At 51.5% G+C, this 21,759-nt stretch overlaps 1 protein-coding gene across 2 annotated transcripts in view; it reads right to left on the bottom strand.

Moving 5' to 3' along the window:
- Positions 1 to 21,759, bottom strand: part of GRK5 (G protein-coupled receptor kinase 5) — a 231,844-nt gene that overhangs the window by 16,739 nt on the left and 193,346 nt on the right. For both annotated transcript variants that reach the window (XM_008073260.2, XM_021706580.1), the window contains 5 exons: positions 13,201 to 13,301; positions 10,709 to 10,801; positions 6,544 to 6,607; positions 4,358 to 4,498; positions 1,005 to 1,195 (listed from right to left, as the gene is read on the bottom strand). In XM_008073260.2, the coding sequence (XP_008071451.1) occupies positions 1,005 to 1,195; positions 4,358 to 4,498; positions 6,544 to 6,607; positions 10,709 to 10,801; positions 13,201 to 13,301 (590 nt within the window). The remainder of the gene's footprint in view (positions 1 to 1,004; positions 1,196 to 4,357; positions 4,499 to 6,543; positions 6,608 to 10,708; positions 10,802 to 13,200; positions 13,302 to 21,759) is intronic.

Raw genomic sequence — 21,759 nt, 5'->3', positions numbered from 1 at the left:
TTCCCAGGATGGGGGAAGAAGAAGCAGAAGGGTCTGGTTTTACTAGCAAAGGTCTTCTCTATGGGTAAAAGAACAGCTGAGAGTTGAGGGTGTGCAACTCCATTAAGCAAAGGGACAAAGAGAACACAGGATCTGGAGTGAGGCTCCAGGTCTCAACCAACTAGCTTTGTCAACTGATGGCAGGTCTCCATATGGAGTGGTTAATGTGCCCAAACCCAGCTAGTCAGCCTCACAAACTGATAACCGATGTGTGTGTATACTTATTTATCATAAAATTCTTTGCCACTGTTGTTATTTAAATTGCATTCTTACGATGTATCAAAATTCCAAAGAAGGGCAAAAGCCATCATCTCAATAAGCCAGCAGCCACAGGGCTGGCATGGCAGCTCACTAGAACCAAACCCTCGGAGAGCCACAGCAAGTGGCTGGGGCCAGAAAGGAGGCGCTGTGGTTTTCTTTCTCCCTAGAGAAAGAGGAACAGGAACTTGGAGGGTTTTCTTTTTTAATAATTTTTTTTAGGGATGAGGTCTTGCTATATTGCCCAGGCTGGTCTCAAGCTCCTGGGCTCAAGCAATCCTCCTGCTCATTCTCCCAAAGTGCTGGGATTACAAAGGTGAGCCACCACACCCGGCCAGCCTTCCTTCCTTCCTTCCTTTTGTTCTCTTTTCTTTCTTTCTTTTTTTTTTTTAAGTGAAAGGCAATCAAGTATAGAATTCTTTCTCCAACCCACAGGGAAAATCTTCTGACTCTCTTTTCACTTGAATAAAAACAAAACAAAAACATAAATGGGGAGGTAGGATGGGGGAAGGGCATATTTTCAAGCCCATTCTTCTTTGGTGAGAAGCCTGTCTGGCTTCTGCACCCTCCTCCGGTGCTCGACCAGGCCAGATTCCCAGAGCCCTGATGACCTCTGGCCCCGTAGCCTCAGCCTCGATCTTGGCCTGGGTCTTGGCCTCGACCTTGGCCTTGGCTCTGAGTGGGCTCACCCCATGCCTGTTGCTCACCTGTAGACGGTGTTCTCGCGGTGGAGGTCTTCCAATCCACAGAGGATCTCTGCCGCATAAAACAAGGCCCGTTCCTCCTCAAAGCCGGGGTTACCCATGTTGTAGATGTGGAACTTCAGGTCGCCCCCATTCATGATGGTCAGGACCAAGCACAGTGCATCCTTGGTCTCGTAGGCATAGGCCAGGTTGACCTGGGAGCCCAAGAGCAGCACTGTGGTGATGTCCCAGTGACAGCCACCCACTCCCGCTTTCCCCTCTCAGGATCCTGGGAGCTGGGGGTGGGTAGAGGAATAGAGCAGCCACACCCCATTCTCCTACACCCAGATGGCCTCTGGCAAGCCTGCTTGCTGCCCACCTGGCTGATGAGGGACTCACACCAGCTCCTCCTACTCAGTGGTTCAATGTGAGGAGGCCAAGGGGGCAGAGCAGGTGGCACCTCAACCTCCTGGCGATCGGGATGGCATCTGTGCTCACTCCACAGAAGCCTGCAAGTGCATCAGCTGGTTCAAACTGTATGCTTTGTTGGCCAGTCAGAAAAGCAGGGCTTGGCTGCCCTCTGGGCTGTGGAGGCATAGCATTGTAGGGACATGTGGAAGTAGTGGGCTGAGGGCAGTAGGCACAGGCTGGTGGGGGCAGTGGGGCGTGAGCTGGGGGAGAAGTAGGGAGTGGGCTGAGGAGGTGGTGGGGAGTCAGCTGGAGGAGAAGTAGGGAGCAGGCTGGGGGACAGTGAAGAGTGGCCTGGGGGGCAGTGGGGCTTCAGGACATGAACACAGCTGGCAAAGACTTTCTCTTGTGTGCAAGACACGTCTGGACCACCTGCCGAGGAACCAACGGCCGAGAGACATCTAGCCCTATGCTGATGGCATCGACGCCTGAGGCGCCATGAATTGAGACCATGGGGTAGCAGGAGAGGCAGGCAGTGCTGGAAATGAGGTGAATTACCCCGAAGGCAACCCTCCTCTTCCTCTCGGGGAGTCTGCACAAAGGAGATCTGGTCAACCACAAGGACAAGTTGAGGACAGGCGAGGCCATAACACTTGTGCATAAACATCAGGAACACAGCTGTTTCATTTAGAGGAAAGGAGGCGAAAGGGCAGCCAAGGGTGAGTGAGCTCATGGGGTCTGTGCTTCTGCCACCATTGACTGCGGCTGTCCCCCTCCTCCCACACCTGCCTAGGTCACCACTGAGAAAGGGCTTCAAGGGGAGTCACTGCAGGATCTCCCTGCCAGAGGCTGTGGCCGGGGCACCGTCAAGGAAGACCAAGGTGTCAGAACAGATGGCCCTTCGAGATGTGCCACCCCAGCTTCGCCAGGATCCCTTTCCCTGAGCAACTTTATCAGCAAGAGCCAGCACCACCCCTTCAGAGATGAGACTCCACGAGTCACATCCAGTGTCCCTGTTGAAGGGGCTGGGGGTGGGGAGGAAGGTTCTGGACCCAAAGAGGCCCAGGGCCAGAGCAAGGGCTGGCGTTACCTTCACCCACCTCCTTTCCCACACACCATGCCTTTGCCCTGAACAAGACTGGCCGCTGGGGGTGGCCTGGGATAAGACCCAAAGGGGCAACTTCCATCCCTTTGAACGTCACCTTATAAAACTGCCCCACTCTGGGCAACAACCCAAGCACGAGGCAGATGGCGGCATCTCTTCTCTTTCACACAGCGGGTGGGAGCTGAACTGGGGCGAGCTTGATGGACAGCCAACTGGGAGCAGCTACCAAATGAAAACTCACATGCCCTCTGCCACAGCAATTCCTCCACTGGGAAGACATCCCAGGGATACACCCACAGAAGCACACCACAGGGAAGGCCAGGCCATTGCAGACCATTGCGATGTGGCTTGCAGTGGTTTAAAAATGAAAAACAATCTCCATCCATGCGGATCAACTATATAGATTATGGTTTACCTTTTCAGGAAAACGATGTACAGCCTAAAAAAAGGGGCATGGCTATAGGTCTGGACAGAGAAGAAGGTCTACAGTTTAAGGGGAAAAAAACACTGCAGCATAAGAGGTATAGGAAGATTCCACTGGCTAAAATTAACAAAGCCTGGACTGAATAAAACATGTCTGGAGTGGTTATTCAAGAGGGTAATCACTTGGTCTCATAGGCACAGGCCGGGCTGACCTGGGAGTGCAAAAGCAGTGCTGTAGTGAGATCATAGTGAGAGTTGTGTACCCGTCTGTGTTGTTTACATTTTTCCCTTGTGCATATGTTATTATTTTTACTTGTGTATTTACTTATTTATTTATTTTTGAGTTGGAGTCTCACTCTGTCTCCCGGACTGGAGTGCAGTGGCACACTCCCGGCCACTGCAGCCTCAACCTGCTGGGCTCTGGCGATCCTTCCGCCTCAGCCTTCCAAGTAGCTGGAACTACAGGGGCACGCTACCACGCCCAGCTAGTATATTTATTTTTAGAGACAGGGTCTTGCTATGTTGCCCAGGTTGGAATGCAGTGGCTATTCACAAGTGTGATCATGATGCAGTACAGCTTCCAACTCCTAGGCTCAAGCAATTCTCCTGTTTCAGCCTCCTGAGTATCTGGAACTACAGGTAGGCAGAACTACAGGTGTGTGCATCTGGCTTTATTTTTTATAACATATGGCAGAGACATTGAGAGCCACCAAATATCCACCTGTTCCTCCAAGTTTCTCAGCCTCCCCGCAGCTAGCTTGTCTCTTGTGGCGACTAGTTCTGGCTGTTGAACCGTGGGCAGAATTGAGGAATATCCATCCAGCTGAGCCAGTGGAAAGTCTCTGTGTAGACCTCCCAGAACCCACTTTCAAGGCTCCAGATGGAGCAGCTGTTAGCTAGAGCAGGGTGGCCCAATCTGATTGGGTTTCACCTGAGTGACAGATGAACCTCTGTTGTATTCAGCTACTTAGAGTTGGAGCTGATTTGTTACTGCAGCAGAGCCCAACCTAGACTGGTTAACACAATGTATATAAACATGATGGTGCCTCTTTAGGATGCTGGCACTAAGGTCTCCACCATGACGAAACCAGCCTGGAGGGTCTGTCTATGGAACCCTCAGCTCTTTGGCTAGGGTTTTGTTTTGTCCACTGAAGAGTTTACAAGGTAGTCCTGGAAAAGAGAGGTCTCATTTCGGTCTCACACACACAGGAAGCCAGGTACTGGCCAGCTCTGGTGAAGGCACAGAGTCAACCACAACTCACTGCAAGGTATCTCATGACAGAGGGATGGTGTGGCTGCCTTTCTGTGGCATACTCCTCTCACTGGCATCCGACTTCCCTGGGGACTGGGAACTGCCACGTGGGAGGACCAGCTCCTTTCTGAGGGAGGGAGGCCCTGGTCACCAGAAGAGTGAGGTGGTCACTGGGCCCTGGACACTCACCACAAATTGACTGTTGACCTTCTCTAGAATCTGCTTCTCATTGAGTGCCATGGACTCCCCTTTCCTCTTCTTGATCCTCTTCTTCTCCAAACGCTTGCAGGCATACATTTTACCCGTGGCCCGAACCTGGCAGGCGCAGACCTGAGGTGCAAGAAAGAAACCAAGGTGATAGGAGCACTGTGGTCCTGAGCTTCTTCAAAGCCATGATGTCAGGGTCCCCGGGGTAGAAACAGATGGGGCCATAGTCAGCTGTTGGGAGCCGGCCTTCACATTAGGGATCCAGGCAGGCTGCGGACCCTGAGACCACTAGGACGAGTTCAGGAGCTGAAGGCCCATTCCCTCTTCCCTTCTTTGCTGTTTTGGTACGTTCCACCAGCAGGGACTTTGATGATCTAAGCATGAAGTTCTGAGAGTATGACAGGCATGGCTTACTTTAGGAGTCCATTGTTCCTGTTTCTCACAGACTGCGGTTTCGGCTTTAAACTTAACATAATTCAAACTCAGGTCACATTTGGGAGCCTTTAATATGGTACAAGCTTCTTTAAAGATTTAATAGTATATTTGTAGAATTAGTAAATATATACAAAGTGCTGTTTCAACCTTAATAATACAGATAAATATCTAGAACTACTAGAAATGGTCCAGCATGAGCTTTGGGCTGGGCCACATTCCTTAGGAATTGGTTTGGGCTATAATTAAGAGTTTCTATAGTGTAGGTAGAATTAGCGTAAAATAGAGAGGAATTGGGATTTAGGTTGGTTATTAGGTGTTGTGTATGCATAGGTTTTAAAAGTTATTGATTATTAGAATATTATGATATTAGAATTGTACTGCTTTTGAGAAATATTAACCAAGCATGAGGAACAGTGAGATAGTTTTGGGATCCTCATTCCTCATGCTTGGGGAAACACCTGGTGGGTGGGGGGTTGCCCCTCATCTACCTGGTTCTATGTTCATGTAAATGTCTTGTGATTTAATTGAGATTACCCTTCCTCTTACTCCAGGAAACACCTGGTGGGTGAGGGATGTCCCCCTCATTCACCTGGCTTTGTGTCCATGTAAAGGTTTTGTGATTTAATTAAGATTGTTCTTCCTCATGCCTGAGGAAACACCTGGTGGGGGGAGTGCCCCTCCTGCACCTGGCTTGTGTTCACCTGGAAGACTTGTAAGACTGCCGTGTAAAATTTGGGATAAATACAAGCTGTAAACCCCCAATCAACGGCTTCTGGTCAATCCGTTGAACAGATGTCCACTTTCTTTCTTTCTATTTGTAGCTATCCCTCCATCTTTCTTTCTTTTAATATCTGTCCCTCCAGAATAATCGCCGACGCCATTACACCTTCCAAGGGACCTCCTACATCTCTCTTTGGGGCCGGCCCCCCAAAGTCAGCCACGCTCACCCTTGTGAGTACTCCAGGACTCCACAATGCCTTGCCTTGGATTTACAGCTGCCCTTGGCTCTGCCATTCTGAGCTGGCCTCGTCCCACCTTGCCCTCCCACCATAAGGCACTCCCAGCCCTGGAAGGTGCAGAATCAGCCATTCACACCAAGGTTGGATTTTTTTCCTACCAGCTGCTTGTAGGAGAGGTTTGTGTTGGGGCCAGTGATGGGAGACCCTTAAGAACCCTGACTTTATAATTCAGATAAGTGGATCCCAGGGCAATTGGACTCAAGTCTTAGTTTTGTCCCTTAGTGGCTGTGTGACCTTGGCAGGGTCACCTAACCATTCTGAAGCTCAGCTTTCCTCATCTCTTCAAATGGGAATAACAAAGCTTGCCTCATGTATTAGGAAGATCAAATAATAAACAATGAAATTTCCAAACCTGAGTGACAGTGTCATCTAGACATATGAGTGGCCAAGGTCACTCAGCCCCCTCATGCCCTCACTTCTCCCTCCCTAGACACGACCAAGAGTGCCCATTTGTCACCTCCAGGTTGAACTCTGCCCGAGGCTGGTGGAGAGAGCACCTCCATGTCACCTGTCTGCTCCAGACAGCCCAGGGTGGCTCCACACCCTCCTTCTCACCTTAGACACATCTGAGGTGCCTGAGGCCCCTGGGCCTGCCCTCCCACATGGTCACCAGTGGGAGATCCTGCTTAGGACCCTTTAGGCTGATCCAGACGGGACAGGAAAGGTGACCAGAGTAGGGGAAAACTTGCAGGTGAAACATAAATGTTTACTTACCTCCCCGAAGCCCCCTTTTCCTAGCACTCGATACTGCCTGAAAGTGTTTTTAGTCACTGGTTGCCTAGGAAAAAAGCAAGAATCCAACATTAGTCTCATGGAGTTAAGATCTGGAATCTATGAGAAATGGACCATGGCACCATTGAGGACAGCTGGTGTAAGGCACAATCCCACGATGTCCACATCAGCCCTCAGGACCCCAGGAATCATCACTGCAAATTGGATCTTCAAGGACTTACTCTGGGGATGGGTGTTCAAATCCCAGGCTGCTGACTCTGTGCCCTCTGCAGGCTGGGGGAGGAGCAGGCCTCGCTTGCTCAGAGGACATTGAGGACTTGAAAAATGAGAGCCCAGAGCGGCTTCACCACACTTTCCATGTAGTTCCCTTCTCTCTCCCAAAGGCAAATCATGCGGCGAGACTCAGAAGGAAGCTGTGTCTTCTGCACAGGGACAGGGGAGGGGGCTGGGAGCCTCCAAGGACTGGTGCCCCATCAAGGACTGGAAAGAAATCACAGCCCTCCCCACACCTGCATGCCTCAGCATGCCCAGCAGGACGGCCTATTCCTTCCTGCAGAAGCTCCTGCTGCTGGCCCAGGAGAAGACAGGGCCTGGGTAGAGGGCAGAGGCTGCTGGTTTTCAAATCACACCCAGGTCAACTTTGGCCATCGATCCCCAGCCTTTCTACCACTGAGGGCCCTTTATTACATGTCTCCCTAGATCCAGAACACTGGGAGATCCTGCCTGCCATGATTGGTATTTAAGAAGAAATAATCATTCTGTGTCTCCCGACTCCCCATTTTAATTAGCTGAAGCCACTTATAACCTCTAATCAGACGGAATGCTTGATCATGAGGTAAGGGTAGTACTTCTTGGAGTAAATAAAGAAATGGTCACATCTAGTTGCAGCAAAGGATGTCACAGTACAGCAAGCTTGTCCTTGCTGGTCTATTGGGCTAGAAATACTCAGCTTAAAATGTTAACATGGGCCCTTGGTTCTCCAGGACTATTTTTGAGTTATTCCCCTCCCACGCACACACATGAATCCTGCCCAGGGTGGGAGCTGGAGCCAGACTGAACTGGGCCAAAGAACTGAGTCAGCTCGAGAATGACCAGTGTCACCCAGCAGCTCTTGAATGAATGAATCTTCCATGGAAATACTTCTCCTTGCTGGGTTTGGATTTTGGTAGAAATCACATCTCTAGCACCACAGCTGCGCTCTTAGGACTGACAGCCCTGAAAACCCAGGGCACTCTCTGGCACCTCAGCCTCAAATTTGCGTGCTGTGACTCACTTCTGTCTTCACTGGCAGTTCCTCAGGAGTGGGGCCCGATCCCCAGCGCCTGGTGCCTTCCTCATGTGCGCAGGCAGCGAGGCTGCAGGGAAAACCTACCACGTGCCTGCATCAGCCACGCAGTCCCAGAAGCCCCTCCTGCAGCCACCCTCAAAACCACAGGAAGGCGGCCTAGCAGCTTAAAACACAGGGAGGACAAACAGTCAGTCGACATCACCACAGAACGCCTCTGCTGGGGGAGATGAGTGTCATGCGAGTTCCCAGGAATTTCTTGGCTAATCTTGGGAGGGAAAGAAATCCCTTTAATATTTCCACAGTACAGCACTAATGGGCCACGATCTTGCCAGGGCGCTGTCTGCCATTTAGGGCATTCTGAGGCCAGGGTCCTGCCCTACTGACTCCAAAAACTTAATGCCTTCCAAAGGTAAACGTTTAGCTTCTTTGCAGTTGTTACACAGATTTTTTAAAAAGCTCATTTCATGTAGAGACAAATCAAATGAAAGCCAGTGGCCACAGTCAAAGGATTCTATGGGGACTGGCCTGCTGGGACAAGGAATGGAGTGATGGACACTGGGTTCAGGTCCCAGCCTTGCCAGGCCCTTGCTGTGTGGCCTAGGGCCAACCATGTATCTTTAGTAAAATGGAGATAACGCAAAGTAACACACATATCCATCGGAGAGCTTTTTGTAAACTTGTGTCAGATGTCATTACTTGACCTCCTAGGAATAGGGGACACAGCCCCCCTCTGGGGCTCTCTGTGGTAGCAATACCCAAAGCTTGACGCACTCTGTGCATGGGTTTCTATAATTCTCATACTAGTCTCAGGAGGTGGGACTATTACTGTCTCCATTATGTAGATGGAAACACTGAGGCTTTGAGAGGTATTGCCCAAAGTCCCAGCTATTAAGCAATGGGGCTGGAATCAGGGTCTAGGCAGCCCATCACAGAACCCATGCTCTATATCCTGACCCCACATTGCTACCCTGGGAAGGTGGCTGCAGACCAAGGTCACCTGTTACACTGTCCAGGGCTCCAGAGCAGCATGTAGGACATGGTGAATACAGTCCCACTAGACCATTCTGTGACTGTCAGAACCAGGGTGACCCTCCAGCAAGGGGCAGCTGCTCCTTCCAGTATCAGATGCGGCGAGGTGCGGATGATGGTGGTGGTGCCAACAACAGCAGTGGTGCTGATGATGTGGGGATGCTAATGACAGTGGTGATGACGACGGTGGCAGAGGTGTCGATAATGGCGGTGACACTGATGATGGCAATGATGCCATTGATGGTGGTGATGCTGATGACAGTAGTGGTGACTGCAACATCTGCATTCAGCAGTTTACTTCCTGTGGCCCAACAGCCGACCTCTGTGGAGCACCAGCCTTGTTCCAGCACGTGCTCTGCTCTCTTATCTCATCCTCACCCAAGCCTACAAGGCAGGCACTGTTAGCTCCACTTTACAAGTGGGGAAACTGAGAGGTAAGCAGCCCTTTCCGAGGCCCCTCCTCGGGAAGGGTAGAGCCAGACTCAGACCAAGGCTGGGGGCTCCGTTGCCATCAGCAGGGTGTCTGGGTGGATTATTTGATTCTCTGGCTCTCCTGGAGCCATGACATGCATATGTGGGGCAGCCAGGGGTGGTCACTGGGCCAACAGGAAGCCGTCCCTGGTCACTCTGTCATCCCTACCAGTCAAGGTGGAGTGAAGCAGCCTATCTGATGGCTGCAGAACAGGATGTTTTCTTGCCAGGCTTCCTGAAGCAGGCAGGGAAGGGCTGAGTGGCTTGGGGGGAGGGGCTCTTGTCCTGCAGATCCTGAGCGTTTGCAGGGGCTCGACCAGCAGCGGAGCTGACACAAACGCAGGCAGCAGCAGGGCGTTTTACTTTGACCACGATGCCCCCCCGATGGCCGTAAGTGCCAGGTCTCTGGGAACAGGAACTCCAGGCTGGAGAAGGGGGCGTTTCCAGCTCATCTACCAGCTTAGCACAGCATGGATTTAACATGGGCACTGCTAGTTCTGTAAGTCCCCGGCTAATGCAGGTGGGCAGAGCAACGTGTTGGGAGTCCTGGGCCAGGCCCCCATGGCACCACTGGCTTGCTGGGTTACAAGCTAAATCAGGTCCTGTGTTCTGCTTCCTTATCAGCCACAGGGCCCCACATCTGCCCAAGTCACAGCCAGGCATGGGAGAGCACTTTGAAGAGAATCAGACAGCCAATAAAACAGAAAAAGACACTCAGTCTCACCTGATGGTGAGTTGGAAAAGTAAGCAATAAGGAAACCCCACAGCTCACTCACTGGGTAGGAAAACATGAGAAGCATGTTGATGAAGTTGAGCAGAAGCAGGTACTCAGGCTCTGGTGGCACTGGAAATTGGAGGCAGCTGTTTTGGAGGGGGCACTTTAACAGGCCTTCACAGTTAATCAGGTGACTTTTGACCCAGAAATTCCTCTTCTAGGCAAAAGTACGCAAAGGTTTATGTATAAAGTTATTCATTATTTAGGGAAGGTTGCGCCAAAAAAAGGAGAACAACCCCAATGTCCATTATAGGGCACTGGGCTAAATAAAGGATGCATAACTATTGCAAAGAATGTGGTAGCTCTTTATTTTTTGGTGGAGAAAGAATTCTCTAAGACAGTGAATCAAAAAAGTAAGAATAAGACACTGTGCATGTGTGCATGAATGAGTATATGTGCTCCAATACACATGGAGCATTTCTAGAACACCCAAGAACTTCATGAGCAGGAGGAGCATGGTTCATTGCAGTTTAACCATGAGTCCACGACAGGTAACTGACCTTTATACTAATTCTCAGATGAAAAACCCGTACCCTTCATCCCTGCCACATGTACACCCTCGTGCATGGGTGTGTTGTACTCACCTTTCCAACCACTTCCACTGGAGAAAGCGGTCAAAATACATGCTGTCCAGGTATTCGTGGAATGGGTCTCCCCTCAGGTAGTCGTGGACAGACCTGGCTCAGACGGAACAACAGAATGATCATTTTATAATCCTGGTGTTGGAGTAGCCAAGCAGAGCTGGATCCAGCAGGTTAGTAGCAGGCCTCACCCATTCCCAGGTTCTAGGGATGTACACAAATAGGGCCTCACAACAGATGCAGGTACAGCACGGCTGCTGGAGGCCCTAACATTCTCCTGAGGGTTGCTTGAAATTGATTGGTCCTGCAAACATGTATTGGGTCTGTTCCCTGTATTGGGCACTGTTCTAGATCCTGGGATACAGCTGTGAGCATGGAGTTGGCATACGTGGGGGAGAACAAACAGTGAATAACAAATGTTAAGTAGACAATCCCAGAGGGATGTCATCATGAGGTGGAATTAAATGAGGCTGTGAGGGGTCAGGAGGTCTCTCTGAAGAAGAAACCCTTGAGCTGAGATGGGAACATATGAAAACTTAACAAGGAGGCAGGGAGGGGCTGGGACTCAGAGGCAGTGGGTAGTGGGACGCAGAGTGGGGACACAAACCCCTGAAGGCCCTGGCTCTGTATTTGGTCTAGGACCAGTGAAGCCACTAACATTTTTCATGCAGCAGAATCTGCTAGTCACTTGCCATGTGCCGGATGCTAGGCTGGGCCCAGGATGCTGCTGTCCCCTCTGCAACTTAGGCCATCAGGGCAGGGCCTGGCAGGGTCCAACCCTAGCTGTGGGCAGGGTTGAGCTTCTTCCCTTTAAAAAGTGGCCTTGCTTAGCCGGGCATGGTAGCATACGTTTGTAATTCCAGCTACTTGGAAGGCTGAGGTGGAATGATCGCCGGAGCCCAGCACGTCGATGCTGGGATAGCTGTGAGTATGCCACTGCACTCCAGCCTGGGCAACAGAGCGAGACTCCAACTCAAAAATAAAAATAAAGTGGCCATGCTGAGCAATGTACTCCAGGCACTGGGACCCGGGGAAGGGAAGAGATCGTGTGATGGGGAAGGAAGATGTCCGAGGGTCTGTACTGCCAAACCTGAAAACGGCCAGTGTAGGAGACCATGATGGCCATTCCTTCAGGATCAGGGTCACCAGCCAGGATCTGATCACTGTCAGCTCTGACTCTTGGCCAGGTCCCAGAGAGGTTTGCTTCTGTATACTGGGGCCTCTCCCCAGCACCTAACCCAGGGCCAGACCCCAGGCTAGCCCTCTCGACTCTTCCCACAGTGCTTGTGGGTTGCTGGTTCATGCATATAAACTCCACGAAAGCCAGGATTGGGTTCCTATTCATCTTGGTATCTCCCAGCACCTAGCATAATGCCAGGAACACAGCAGGTACTTGATTGATATCTGTGGTGCTGGAATAGAGATGCACAAAAAGCCCCCAGCTTGGCTGGGTGTGGTGGCTCATGCCTGTTATCCCAGCACTACCTTTGGAAGTTAGGGTGGGAGGATTGCTTGAGCCCAGTAGTTTGAGGCCAGCCTGAGCAACATAGCAAGACCATATCTTTACAGAAAAATTAGAAAACTAAGCCAGATGTGGTGATGCACATCTGGAGTCTCAGCTACTCTGGAGGCAGAGGCAGGAGGACTGTCTGAGTCCAGGAGGCTGAAGTTGTGGTGAGCTGTGAATCATGCCACTGCATTCCAGTCTGGGCAACAGAGTGGGACCCTGACTCAAAAAAGATAGCCTCCAGACTCTTCCAGCTGTGTAGGATTCTGGCTCCAGACAACTCTTGGCATGTATGTGTATCTGTGTGTCAGCCCGGGTGTGGGGGTGTGTGTGTGTGTGTGTGTGTGTGTGTGTGTGTGTGTGTGTACACAATTCTGGCTCCAGACAACTCTTGGCATGTATGTGTGTTTGTGTGTCAGCACGGGTGTGTGTGTGTGTGTGTGTGTGTGTGTGTGCGCGCGCGCGCACCCCAGTGTGGGCTCCCAGTGCTCACATCCTCATCCTTGAAGTGTGTGTACAGGATGATGTGGGGCTTGCTTGGTACTCGGCTGGCAGCACACCCACCAACATGTCTGCCATCCCTTGGGGTAGATGCACGGCCTGCAGACAAGGTCCCAGGGTGTGACTGAGAAGCTCTCCTCCTGTATTAGTTCCACTGTCTCTGGTTGGTGGCAGTGGTGGGGGCTGTGGGGCCTGGGAAGGATTTCCACACCACCCAGGCAGGGTCAAATTGTTGTACATTCCTCTGTCTCAACAGTTGAGAGAGTTGCTTGCTTTCGACACCCTTTGAAGCAGATGTTTTCTTTGGACTTGGCACCCCGGTATCTTTTTCCCTTCATGGGAAGTAGATAAACAGTTGGGTAGCTCAGTTGGGGTCGTCAGGCACTGAAGACCTAGACCTACCTCTGTGCCTACCCTGCCAGGTGGGGCTGGGGCAGCCCTCTTTAGGTAGCCAGGGGGGACCAGCCAAGCAGGCCGGGGCACTTACTGAGCACAGGCAGAAAACAGTTCTTTGCACGGCTTCTGCAGGAGTTTCTCCTCTGTCTGGGAGACCACATCTCGGCCAACTTGGGCAATGAAAACCGGGGACTGGAGGAAAGAAGGGAAGGGGGTGTTCAGTGAGGAAACAGGAGCAGGGTGACCAGGGCTGCCCATAGGTGCTGGGTCAAGAACCAGCCAGGCCCCAGGTGTGGTGCACACGGGAGCCCTACCCCAGTGTGTGACTGCTGCCCCTCCTGCCTGCACCTGGCCCTGGGCTATGTGGATGCAGTTTGGTAGTTCAGGGTGGTGCCTGGGCTGGAAGGTGGCAAATGGGCTCATAGTCAGGGTGAGACTTCTGGCTCTGCCATTTACAGGCTGTGCGACCTTACAGAGGCCACTTGTGTCTCACTCCTCATCTGTTTAACGTCGATAATGACAGTCCCCATGACCCCAGAACTGACAAGGTGTGCAAATCGTCACAACTGTAAGGAGTGGTGCAATGTGGCTCACTCATCCGTGAGCCCTCAGCAAGTCTGGTGACAAACTTGGCCACTCTGGGCCTATTCCTCCGAGGGCAGATGAGTAGATGAACACCTGGCTTCGAGGATCTTCTGTGAAAGGGTTTGGAATGGGCAAAGGGGAGAGGAAAGTCTCAGGAGGGAGGGGAGGGGGAGCTCAGTGGCTACTATAGCCTTGGAGCTGGCAGACCTGGGATCAAATCCTAGATCTGCAACTTGTACCTGTCAGACCTTGGTCTTAACTGCTCAGCCTCACTGTTACCAGGAAGATGATCAATAATAGCAGATTCTCCCCGAACAAATCAATGAAATCTTCAGGCCCAGATTCTGGAGTGTAGTAGCAAGCATGAAATAACTGTCACCACCGTCATTTCCTTCTCTCTCTAGGGCAAGCTGCTGGCCTGAGACTCCAAGGTTGGAAGGGCAATTCTGAGAGTTTGTGTGTCCTACCCAGGGGCAGCCGCCATGCCTGGGAGGCACTGGGACAGCCAGGAGGCAGCCCGCCCAGGGTACACTTCACCACATAGCTGTCTCCACCCTTCACCCTCCACCAGCTGTTCCCAGGGGCTGACTCACCAACTGGGCGTCAAGATGGGTTTTTAATACATTACAGGGATAATTGAGAAAATTGCTGGGAGTTGGTTCAGAAAGACAGGGTGTAGATATATCTTTCTCCCCAAAGGATGCTGAAATCAGAAAGGTTCACTTTCTCGGCCTAGCTGTTAAAATGTGCCCGTGGGACTGATTACTTTCCTGAGTCTGCTGGTTAGTTTCTATGGAAGTTTTGATTTGGGGGCGGAGGGGGTGCCAGGCAGCAGCAGCTGGATTATCCCTGGTAAATGAAACCAGAGGCTCATTTTCTATTCCCCAAGGTCCTGCAGGCCCAAACCAATCCTTCCCTCCCTCCCTCCCCAAGTCCTCCCTCTCCTCAGGCTCACTCCTGCCCTCGGGGGACTTCCTACTGGGGCCACCTGAGAGGCTCCAGCTTCTTGGTGGGGGCAGCCTCAGATGTGGATGTTGTGATTGTTAATGCCACTCACCCCAAACAGTAGGCTTGGAACACATTTCCCCAGCTGCCATCAGCTATTCTGGGGGGTGGCAACTCCCTCCCACCTTTCTTCCCATCCTTCCCCACTATCCCTCCCTGTCCACTAAAACCTTGATGAACGAGACATAGAAGAACAAACTGTAGAGCACTGGCCACAAATTTTGTAGAAAACATGCTTGATATTGTGACAGAAGCCCTGAGCCCAAGCTCTGGTCCAGCCTCTGACCTTGGCCATTTTGTGCACTGCGTCTTCCTTTGTAATGGGGGAAGCAGCTCTAGAGATGCCCAAAGGGCCCCTTGCAATTTGGGAATCAATGGTTGGGGGGCTTTTTTGCTTCTAAGCCTTGGGAACCTTCTTGGGAATTCTGGTCACCGAGTCTCTCAGGAGTCAATAACCTCAGGCTACTTCAGAGCAATTGGATATGAGAACAAACCCAAAGGCCACGGGCAAATCTGTTTCTGGAAGAAGAAGGCCTGATGGCTGGGAACCCTTGGATTAGGAGGGTCCAGTACCTGGCACAGATTAGTGCTCCCAGTCTACTAATGAGCGAGATGATACATTGTGTCACGCCAGGATATGACCTTGATGATGGTGTGAGTCATCAAAGACCAGAGTTTCTGGGGGGTGGGTCATGGGGAGAAACAGAGCCATTTCTTGGACCTCAGAAAGGGGACCTGAGTTGCCCAGCTGTATGCACTGGGGATGCATCACAACTTTGCAGGGTTTTGCCTTCATTTGCACCCAGGGAGGACCCACCCTTACCAGGTTCAGCCTGGTACAGGGCAAGGATAGGATTAAAACATGAAGCCAGTGTGGCCCTTGACTTAAAAGGTACTTTTCCTCCAGTAAGACATACATGATAGACTATAAGGTAATATCCTAACAGAAAAGTTACTGAACCTGTCGTCCATATCGTGTGTGATGATATTTAAAATGGGCTGGTTGGAGTTCCATGACTTTCAAATTTTCTTTCTGCTTTTCTTTTCTTTTTAGCAACAAATTTTTCTCCTCCAGGTGAAGTTTATACATCGACTCAATTTTAAAACATAGAAAATAATTTAATTGGTAACAGTGGTTTACATATACTGAAGGCTAACCCTGGTCAGGTATTGTGCTACACACCTTGCATGCATTATTTCATGCCATCTTCACCATGGCGCTCTGAGGTGGACATTATTATGATGCCCATTTTGCAGATAAGGGAGCTGAGGTTCAGAAAGGTTCAGTAATTTGTTTAAGGTCATCTAGTCAATAAGTGGCTGAGAGGGAATTTGAACCTAGTTGTGGGTGACTCCTCGTGAGATCTGGCTGGAGTTGGCAGGCTGGCTGGGCCTCCTGTGCCCACACTCCCAGGAGGCCCCTGAAGTGTGACCTTAGCCCCTGGGGCTCTACAGAGGCCAGGCGAAGACCATGGTGCTAATTGGTCTAGCAGCAGAGGCAAGTGACACAGATCAGGGCAATGAGCCCCAGGAATCAGAGGAGGAGAGATCATTATGGGCTGGGGTCATATGGGAAGATGCAGTCAAAGGCAAAGTTGAACTTGGCCTTCGACCTCCTACCCTTCATTGTCTTCTCAGGAAGGGACAGCTATTTGGATTCCCTTCTCAGTGGACAGGAAGGGCTATCCAAGGCCTGCAGGTGACCCAGCTGTGCACATGTGGAAACACCATTCTCACACTTCGGGTTGGCTAGCCAACAGGCTCTGCTCACAGGAAAAGCCCTATCAACAGGGTTAATGAGCAGATGATAAAGTTTGGCTTAGTGGCTACTGGCTTCAACTTCAACTTCCAACCAAGCCCCCTTTCAAATGCCTCCAAAGAGCAACACCTTTGCCAATAAGAAGCTGCTGGCCAGTGTGTCTGAAACAAAAGCCCAGGCCTGCCAGGAGCATAAGAGGCGAGCAGTTGCTCAAAGGGGTGCTGCAGTCGTACATTTACTGTTTACATCAGTGGAATCGAGGATGTCCAGTCCGTTCCCTCCAGTTCAGAGATGTCCACTGCAAAGAGAGACCCTTTGTGAAGGCCTACCATTGGCTGCAGGTCAGATCTAATGCACCATGTAAGAAACAGGCCCCAGATGCGCAGAGGGCTCTGGGGTTCTGAGCAACCACAGTTCAGCCCCTGTAACCCATCCTCTGGGTCTTTGAAGGCAGGAGAATTCCATGCAGTTTCAGATCCCTTTCCCTTCTGGTCTCAGGAGCCCTGTGAAGAGGGCTGGGGAGGGAGGGATGTACTCCATAGGTCAGATGGGCTCTGGACAGAAATGTTGCCCTCACTCCGCCGAGGACCAGGAATGTCAGGAGAGCTTTGGCTGGGCAGCACCAGGGCTCTTTCTAGCAGGGACTGTCCCTCTGGGATGAAGCAGAGGGTCAGGGTGGGGAGAAAGGATGGGGGCTGTGATCTTCCCTGTCAAAGGTGTCCCTTGAATTTCTAACCAAACAGAGATCCAAGGGTGACGGCCTCGAGGTCCACAGATATCTGCAGGAGTTAAGGTGGGCTAGGAGAAGGGATCTTGGTGGTGGTCTTTGGTAAGATTTCCCAGGGGCCTGGGGTCCGTCAATCCACTCAGGCCAACAGAGGTTTATTTCTCTGGTAACCAGGCAGTGTCCTCAAATAGCTCTTGCAGCAGTCCATGACGTTAACACAACAGGGTGAATTAGGCACCAAGGTTCCTTTGAAAGGAATGAACTACTGGAAGAAGGAGCAGGGACAGGCTTCTGTGCTTCAGGGGCCTACCTTGAATGTCTGGCTCCTTGATGGTCTGGGGCAGCTGAAGCTGACAATCAACCTAAGTGTGGCAAGCCTGCCTAGCTCTGCTAGAAAGTCCAATCTGTTGACAGGATGATACCAGCTGCCCTTGAGGAGGGCTCCATGGCTATCTCTCAGGGACAACCTAAGACAGCAAGACCATGCTGTGTACACCCAAGCACTGGTCAGAAAGCTATATCCCCTCTGGCTGAATGAGAAAGGACTTGGCTACTCTGAGTAACTGCAGGCTGCTGGGACCCCTGGCAATCATACCCAGAGCACTGAGCATACCACCTCGCCCTACTCTGGTGAAGGACCCTGCCCATCCCCTCCCCACTGAAGCTGGAGAGGAACACAGGTGGTGTTAAAGCTTGGGGCACTTTGCCTGCTCTCTGTGAGTCTGTGTCTCTGGAGAAAAGTCCCCTTCACCAGGAGGGGAAAGAACCTGCTCCACCTCCCCTTTTGGGATGAGAAATTGACCTGAATCCACCTTTGGTACCAGAGGAACTTAGGGCCACACTTGGTTGGGGCTGAGGCTATAGCAGGCAGTTCCAGTGGGCAGATCAGACAGCTCGCATGGTGGTCTCAGAATCTCTTCAGAATCTCTTACGACTCCTCCCTACCCCCTCTTCCTAGGATCCGGATGCCCTCGCTGCTGTTCCTGATGCTTACACACCTGGTTCTGGGGATCCAGACAGGTCCTGATGTCCATATGTATGTGCCTTTTTAGGCAGCAAGCAATGAAACTTGCCTGGAGTATGTTCTGGGCACCACAGTGCACTGACAAAATCCTTCACACCACTTTGAATGGGAATAGGGCGGCCCTCAAAAAATGATGGAGTGGACCCCGGTGGCCTTGCACCGTCTCCCCTCTCTAAGCCCTTTCCTCATCTCATGTGGCCTCCACTGCACTTGGAATTTCTAAAGAGACAGTTGGGGCGAAGGTCTGGTTAGATAGAAGAGTTAGGGGCTTATCCTGAAGCCACCTTTGTAGAGCAATGGATTTCAAGTGAACATGTAATCGGTTTGGAGTGACTTGCTAACAAAGATGATGAGCAGGAAGACGACTTCCTACCCAGCGCTCCTGGGTCTGGCAAATGCTCCACGCCTCACCCTTCCCAGGTCATAACTGCAGCTTCACAAGAGTTATCTGTGCTTAACCCAAAGCAGGAATGATCGCGGGTATTTCAGGTACTCAGGTGGTGCCTGGGGTATTTCAGGCTGGGGAGGGAGGAAAGATGGTGAGGAACCGGCCTGGGCATGATGCCACCCTGATGGGTGCTGCCCTCAGCAATCAATCCAGGAAGCAAGTGTGGAGCACCCATCACATCCAAGACCTCCCTCTGCTGCTCAAACACCCACCCTCAGTGACTACAGAAAGAAGGACCCAAACCCCAGACAGACTGACAGCCCAACCCCAGCTCTGCCTCCGGCCATTCAGCCCAGGCCCATGGAGCAATCAGTCCACAAGGTGGAGCCATTGCGTCCCCATGCTACTTCAGGGCACAGCCCACCCGCGGGGAGACACCCACAGGTAGACCAGGCTCCTGGCCCCAAAGAGCAGGGAGGTCAGACCCCGGTGATTACTCTGGGGCCTGAGGAGTGTGGCCTCTGCTGCAACAGTTGAAGGGAAAATGGGAGAAGGGGAGCCCTGGAGAGGTAAGACAAGCCCTGAACCCTGAGGAAGGATTTACATAGGTGGATAGGAACTGCATGGAGCGGAGCACGCATGGAACAGAAGGGAACATGCTGCTCAGTGAGGAGGGCTCATCCAGACCATGGAAAATAAGCCGGAATGGCTGGCAGGGCATGCTGCCATGGTGTGAGGCTGACCCTCTCCCGGGGCACCCGCTGGTGGCTGAGTCATCAGCCCTGAGGATGACATTGCCAAGGCTGCTGCTGGCAGCTGCACCTGCTCTCCCCAGGCACTGCTGTCTCCCCCTGCATCACGAACGACTGACAGGAGGAAGGGACATCATTTCCTGCATCAGTGAGAAACTCCCAATGTCTGAGGCTCTTGTTCCTGAAGCATCTCCCGGCATCAAAGTCTCTTGTTTCAAGATGTCAGGGTGGAAACGGGATCAGTTGTATGTGGCTGGTGTCCTTGGAGGCACCCAGGAGTGGAGAGTGACTGAAGGGCCACGAAAGCAAACTAAGAGCCACCCCCCACTCCCTGACGCCTCCCCAGTAGCTGTCAATAATGTTCTGCCCCCTGGAGCAGAATAATATTCTACCCCAGGAGCCTTCTGGAAACACATGCCCTATACTGAATTGTTTCGGGATTCAGGCGTAAGATGGGGCAGGAAGAGGTAGAGATTACAGAGCACTCTCCAGGGAAGACCCCTCAGGGTTGGCCCCTTCAACCTACTCATGGCACAGATGGGAAATTTAGAGAAGGGACTCCTCCAAGCCACATGCAGGCCCATGGTAGTGCCGGGACCAACACCTCAGAGTGGGGGCAGTGGGTCTGAGTGGTGCAAGCCCTAAGTCAGGTGTCCTGAGCCAGCTCTGCAGGAAGGACATAGAATTGGCCTCCTTGGCCTCCTCAAAACCAGCTTGTCCCCACTTTACAGATGGGAACACACGCATACAGCAATCTTAACGCTGGTATCTCTCCCACCCACCGCTCCCCTCTCCATCCCCACCTTACTGTCCTGGTTTCGAGAACTGTCTTCTCTTGCTTAGACTAGTCAGTAGGCCCCTCACAGGTCTCTGCTACCACTTGCTCTTGCATTTGACACAGTCCCACACGGTCTTCAGGACCCACTTCCAACGCAACTGCACTCAAGAGGATCCTCTAGGCCTAGCAGGACCTTGCACTCGGTCCCACTTCTCAGTGATGACTGCTACAATCATTGTCATCATCATCACTGTCATTTTGTGAGCATCTCCTTATTATATGCCAGGTCCCAGGGGCTCTATGTGGGCTTATCTTGTTTAATCCTCTCAAGTTAAGTTTTATTATTAACATCTCCATGTTACAGGTGCAGAAATAGGCTCAGAAGTTAAGTAACTTGCCCAAGGTCACACAGCTGGCCCAGGAGCAAAGACAGGATTCAAATCCAGGCAACCTGGCCAGAGAGTGCCACATGTCCTCCAAGGATGCCATGTTCCTTCCTAGATAGCGTGTAGCAGGATGTGACTTTGGCCTTGGGGCTGGATAAGGAGGTGCAGTGGACCCTGCATGTTTTGACAAATGCTGTTTGCATAGTGCGGTCATGTGTACGATACACATACACGCACACACACACAGGCTAATGTCCAAGATATGCTTCATTTCAACATAGGAAAACATCGACAGAGGAACCCAGCACTCATTAGCAGTGGTTCTGTCGGTGGACAAAAGGTCAGCCCAGGAGATTGTCCGTTCCATCTCCAGACGCAAGCACTTAGGGCTTAATGATGTGTATATTTTCGTATGTGGGCAGCTGACATTCCCAGCATAAACTATTTGCAATTTCCCAGTGTAGACAGACTCAGCTTTCAGGAAAAGCTGAGCAGGAGAGAGGCAAGACTCTCCAAAAGAAGGGTTCTGGGAGTCCTCTTCCTTCCAAACCAGGGGCCTGCCCTGTCCTGCCCATAGCAGGGTAGAGGCCGTTGTTTCTTGGCAAGCCACCCCATTTCTACTCCACAGTGGGGACAGGGGAGGGGCACTCACACACCATCCCGACTGCCCCTTGACCCTTCACGAGGGGATCTGCGTCAGCTACGGGAAGCCTGGTGTGGGCAGGGGCAGGGTGGGAGTCAGGCCTCCAGCAGGAGCCAGGGCTAGAGGCAGTTGTGGGCGCCCGAGAGACGGGCCAGCCTGATAGTCACTGGTCCTGAGCAGAGGCCAGCATGTGCTAGGCCTTTGATGTGGGTTTCCCCACATTTTAATATATTTTTTCTTTTTTAAAATTTATATTATTTTAAAGACGTGGGGTACAATTCACAATTAGGTATACAAGTGGTCGTCATACAGGTAAAGTTTGGGCCTCCCTTTGGTCCCCACTTTGCCTGGTTTGAGATCAGTTACCTTTATTAATATTATGTGCCCCTCTCCCCCGGCAGTTTCCAGCTATTGCCAATCCCTTTCTTATAGTATTATGGTAAGTGTTTAGAGCCTGCTTATCAGTGAGAACATATGGTATCAGTTGTTTCTGTGATAGATCACTGAGTATGACAGACTCTAAATTCATTCAAGCTGCTGTGAAGTCCATAAATTTGTTCTTCTTTACGGCTGAATAATATTCCATCGTGTATATGTACCACT

This window comes from Carlito syrichta, unplaced genomic scaffold, assembly GCF_000164805.1.
Source record: "Carlito syrichta isolate Samal-C Ts95f unplaced genomic scaffold, Tarsius_syrichta-2.0.1 Scaffold315801, whole genome shotgun sequence".
NCBI classification, from domain to species: Eukaryota; Metazoa; Chordata; class Mammalia; order Primates; family Tarsiidae; genus Carlito; species Carlito syrichta.
The sequence above is the reverse complement of the archived record's forward strand: the minus strand, read 5'-3'. Positions and strand labels throughout refer to the sequence as shown.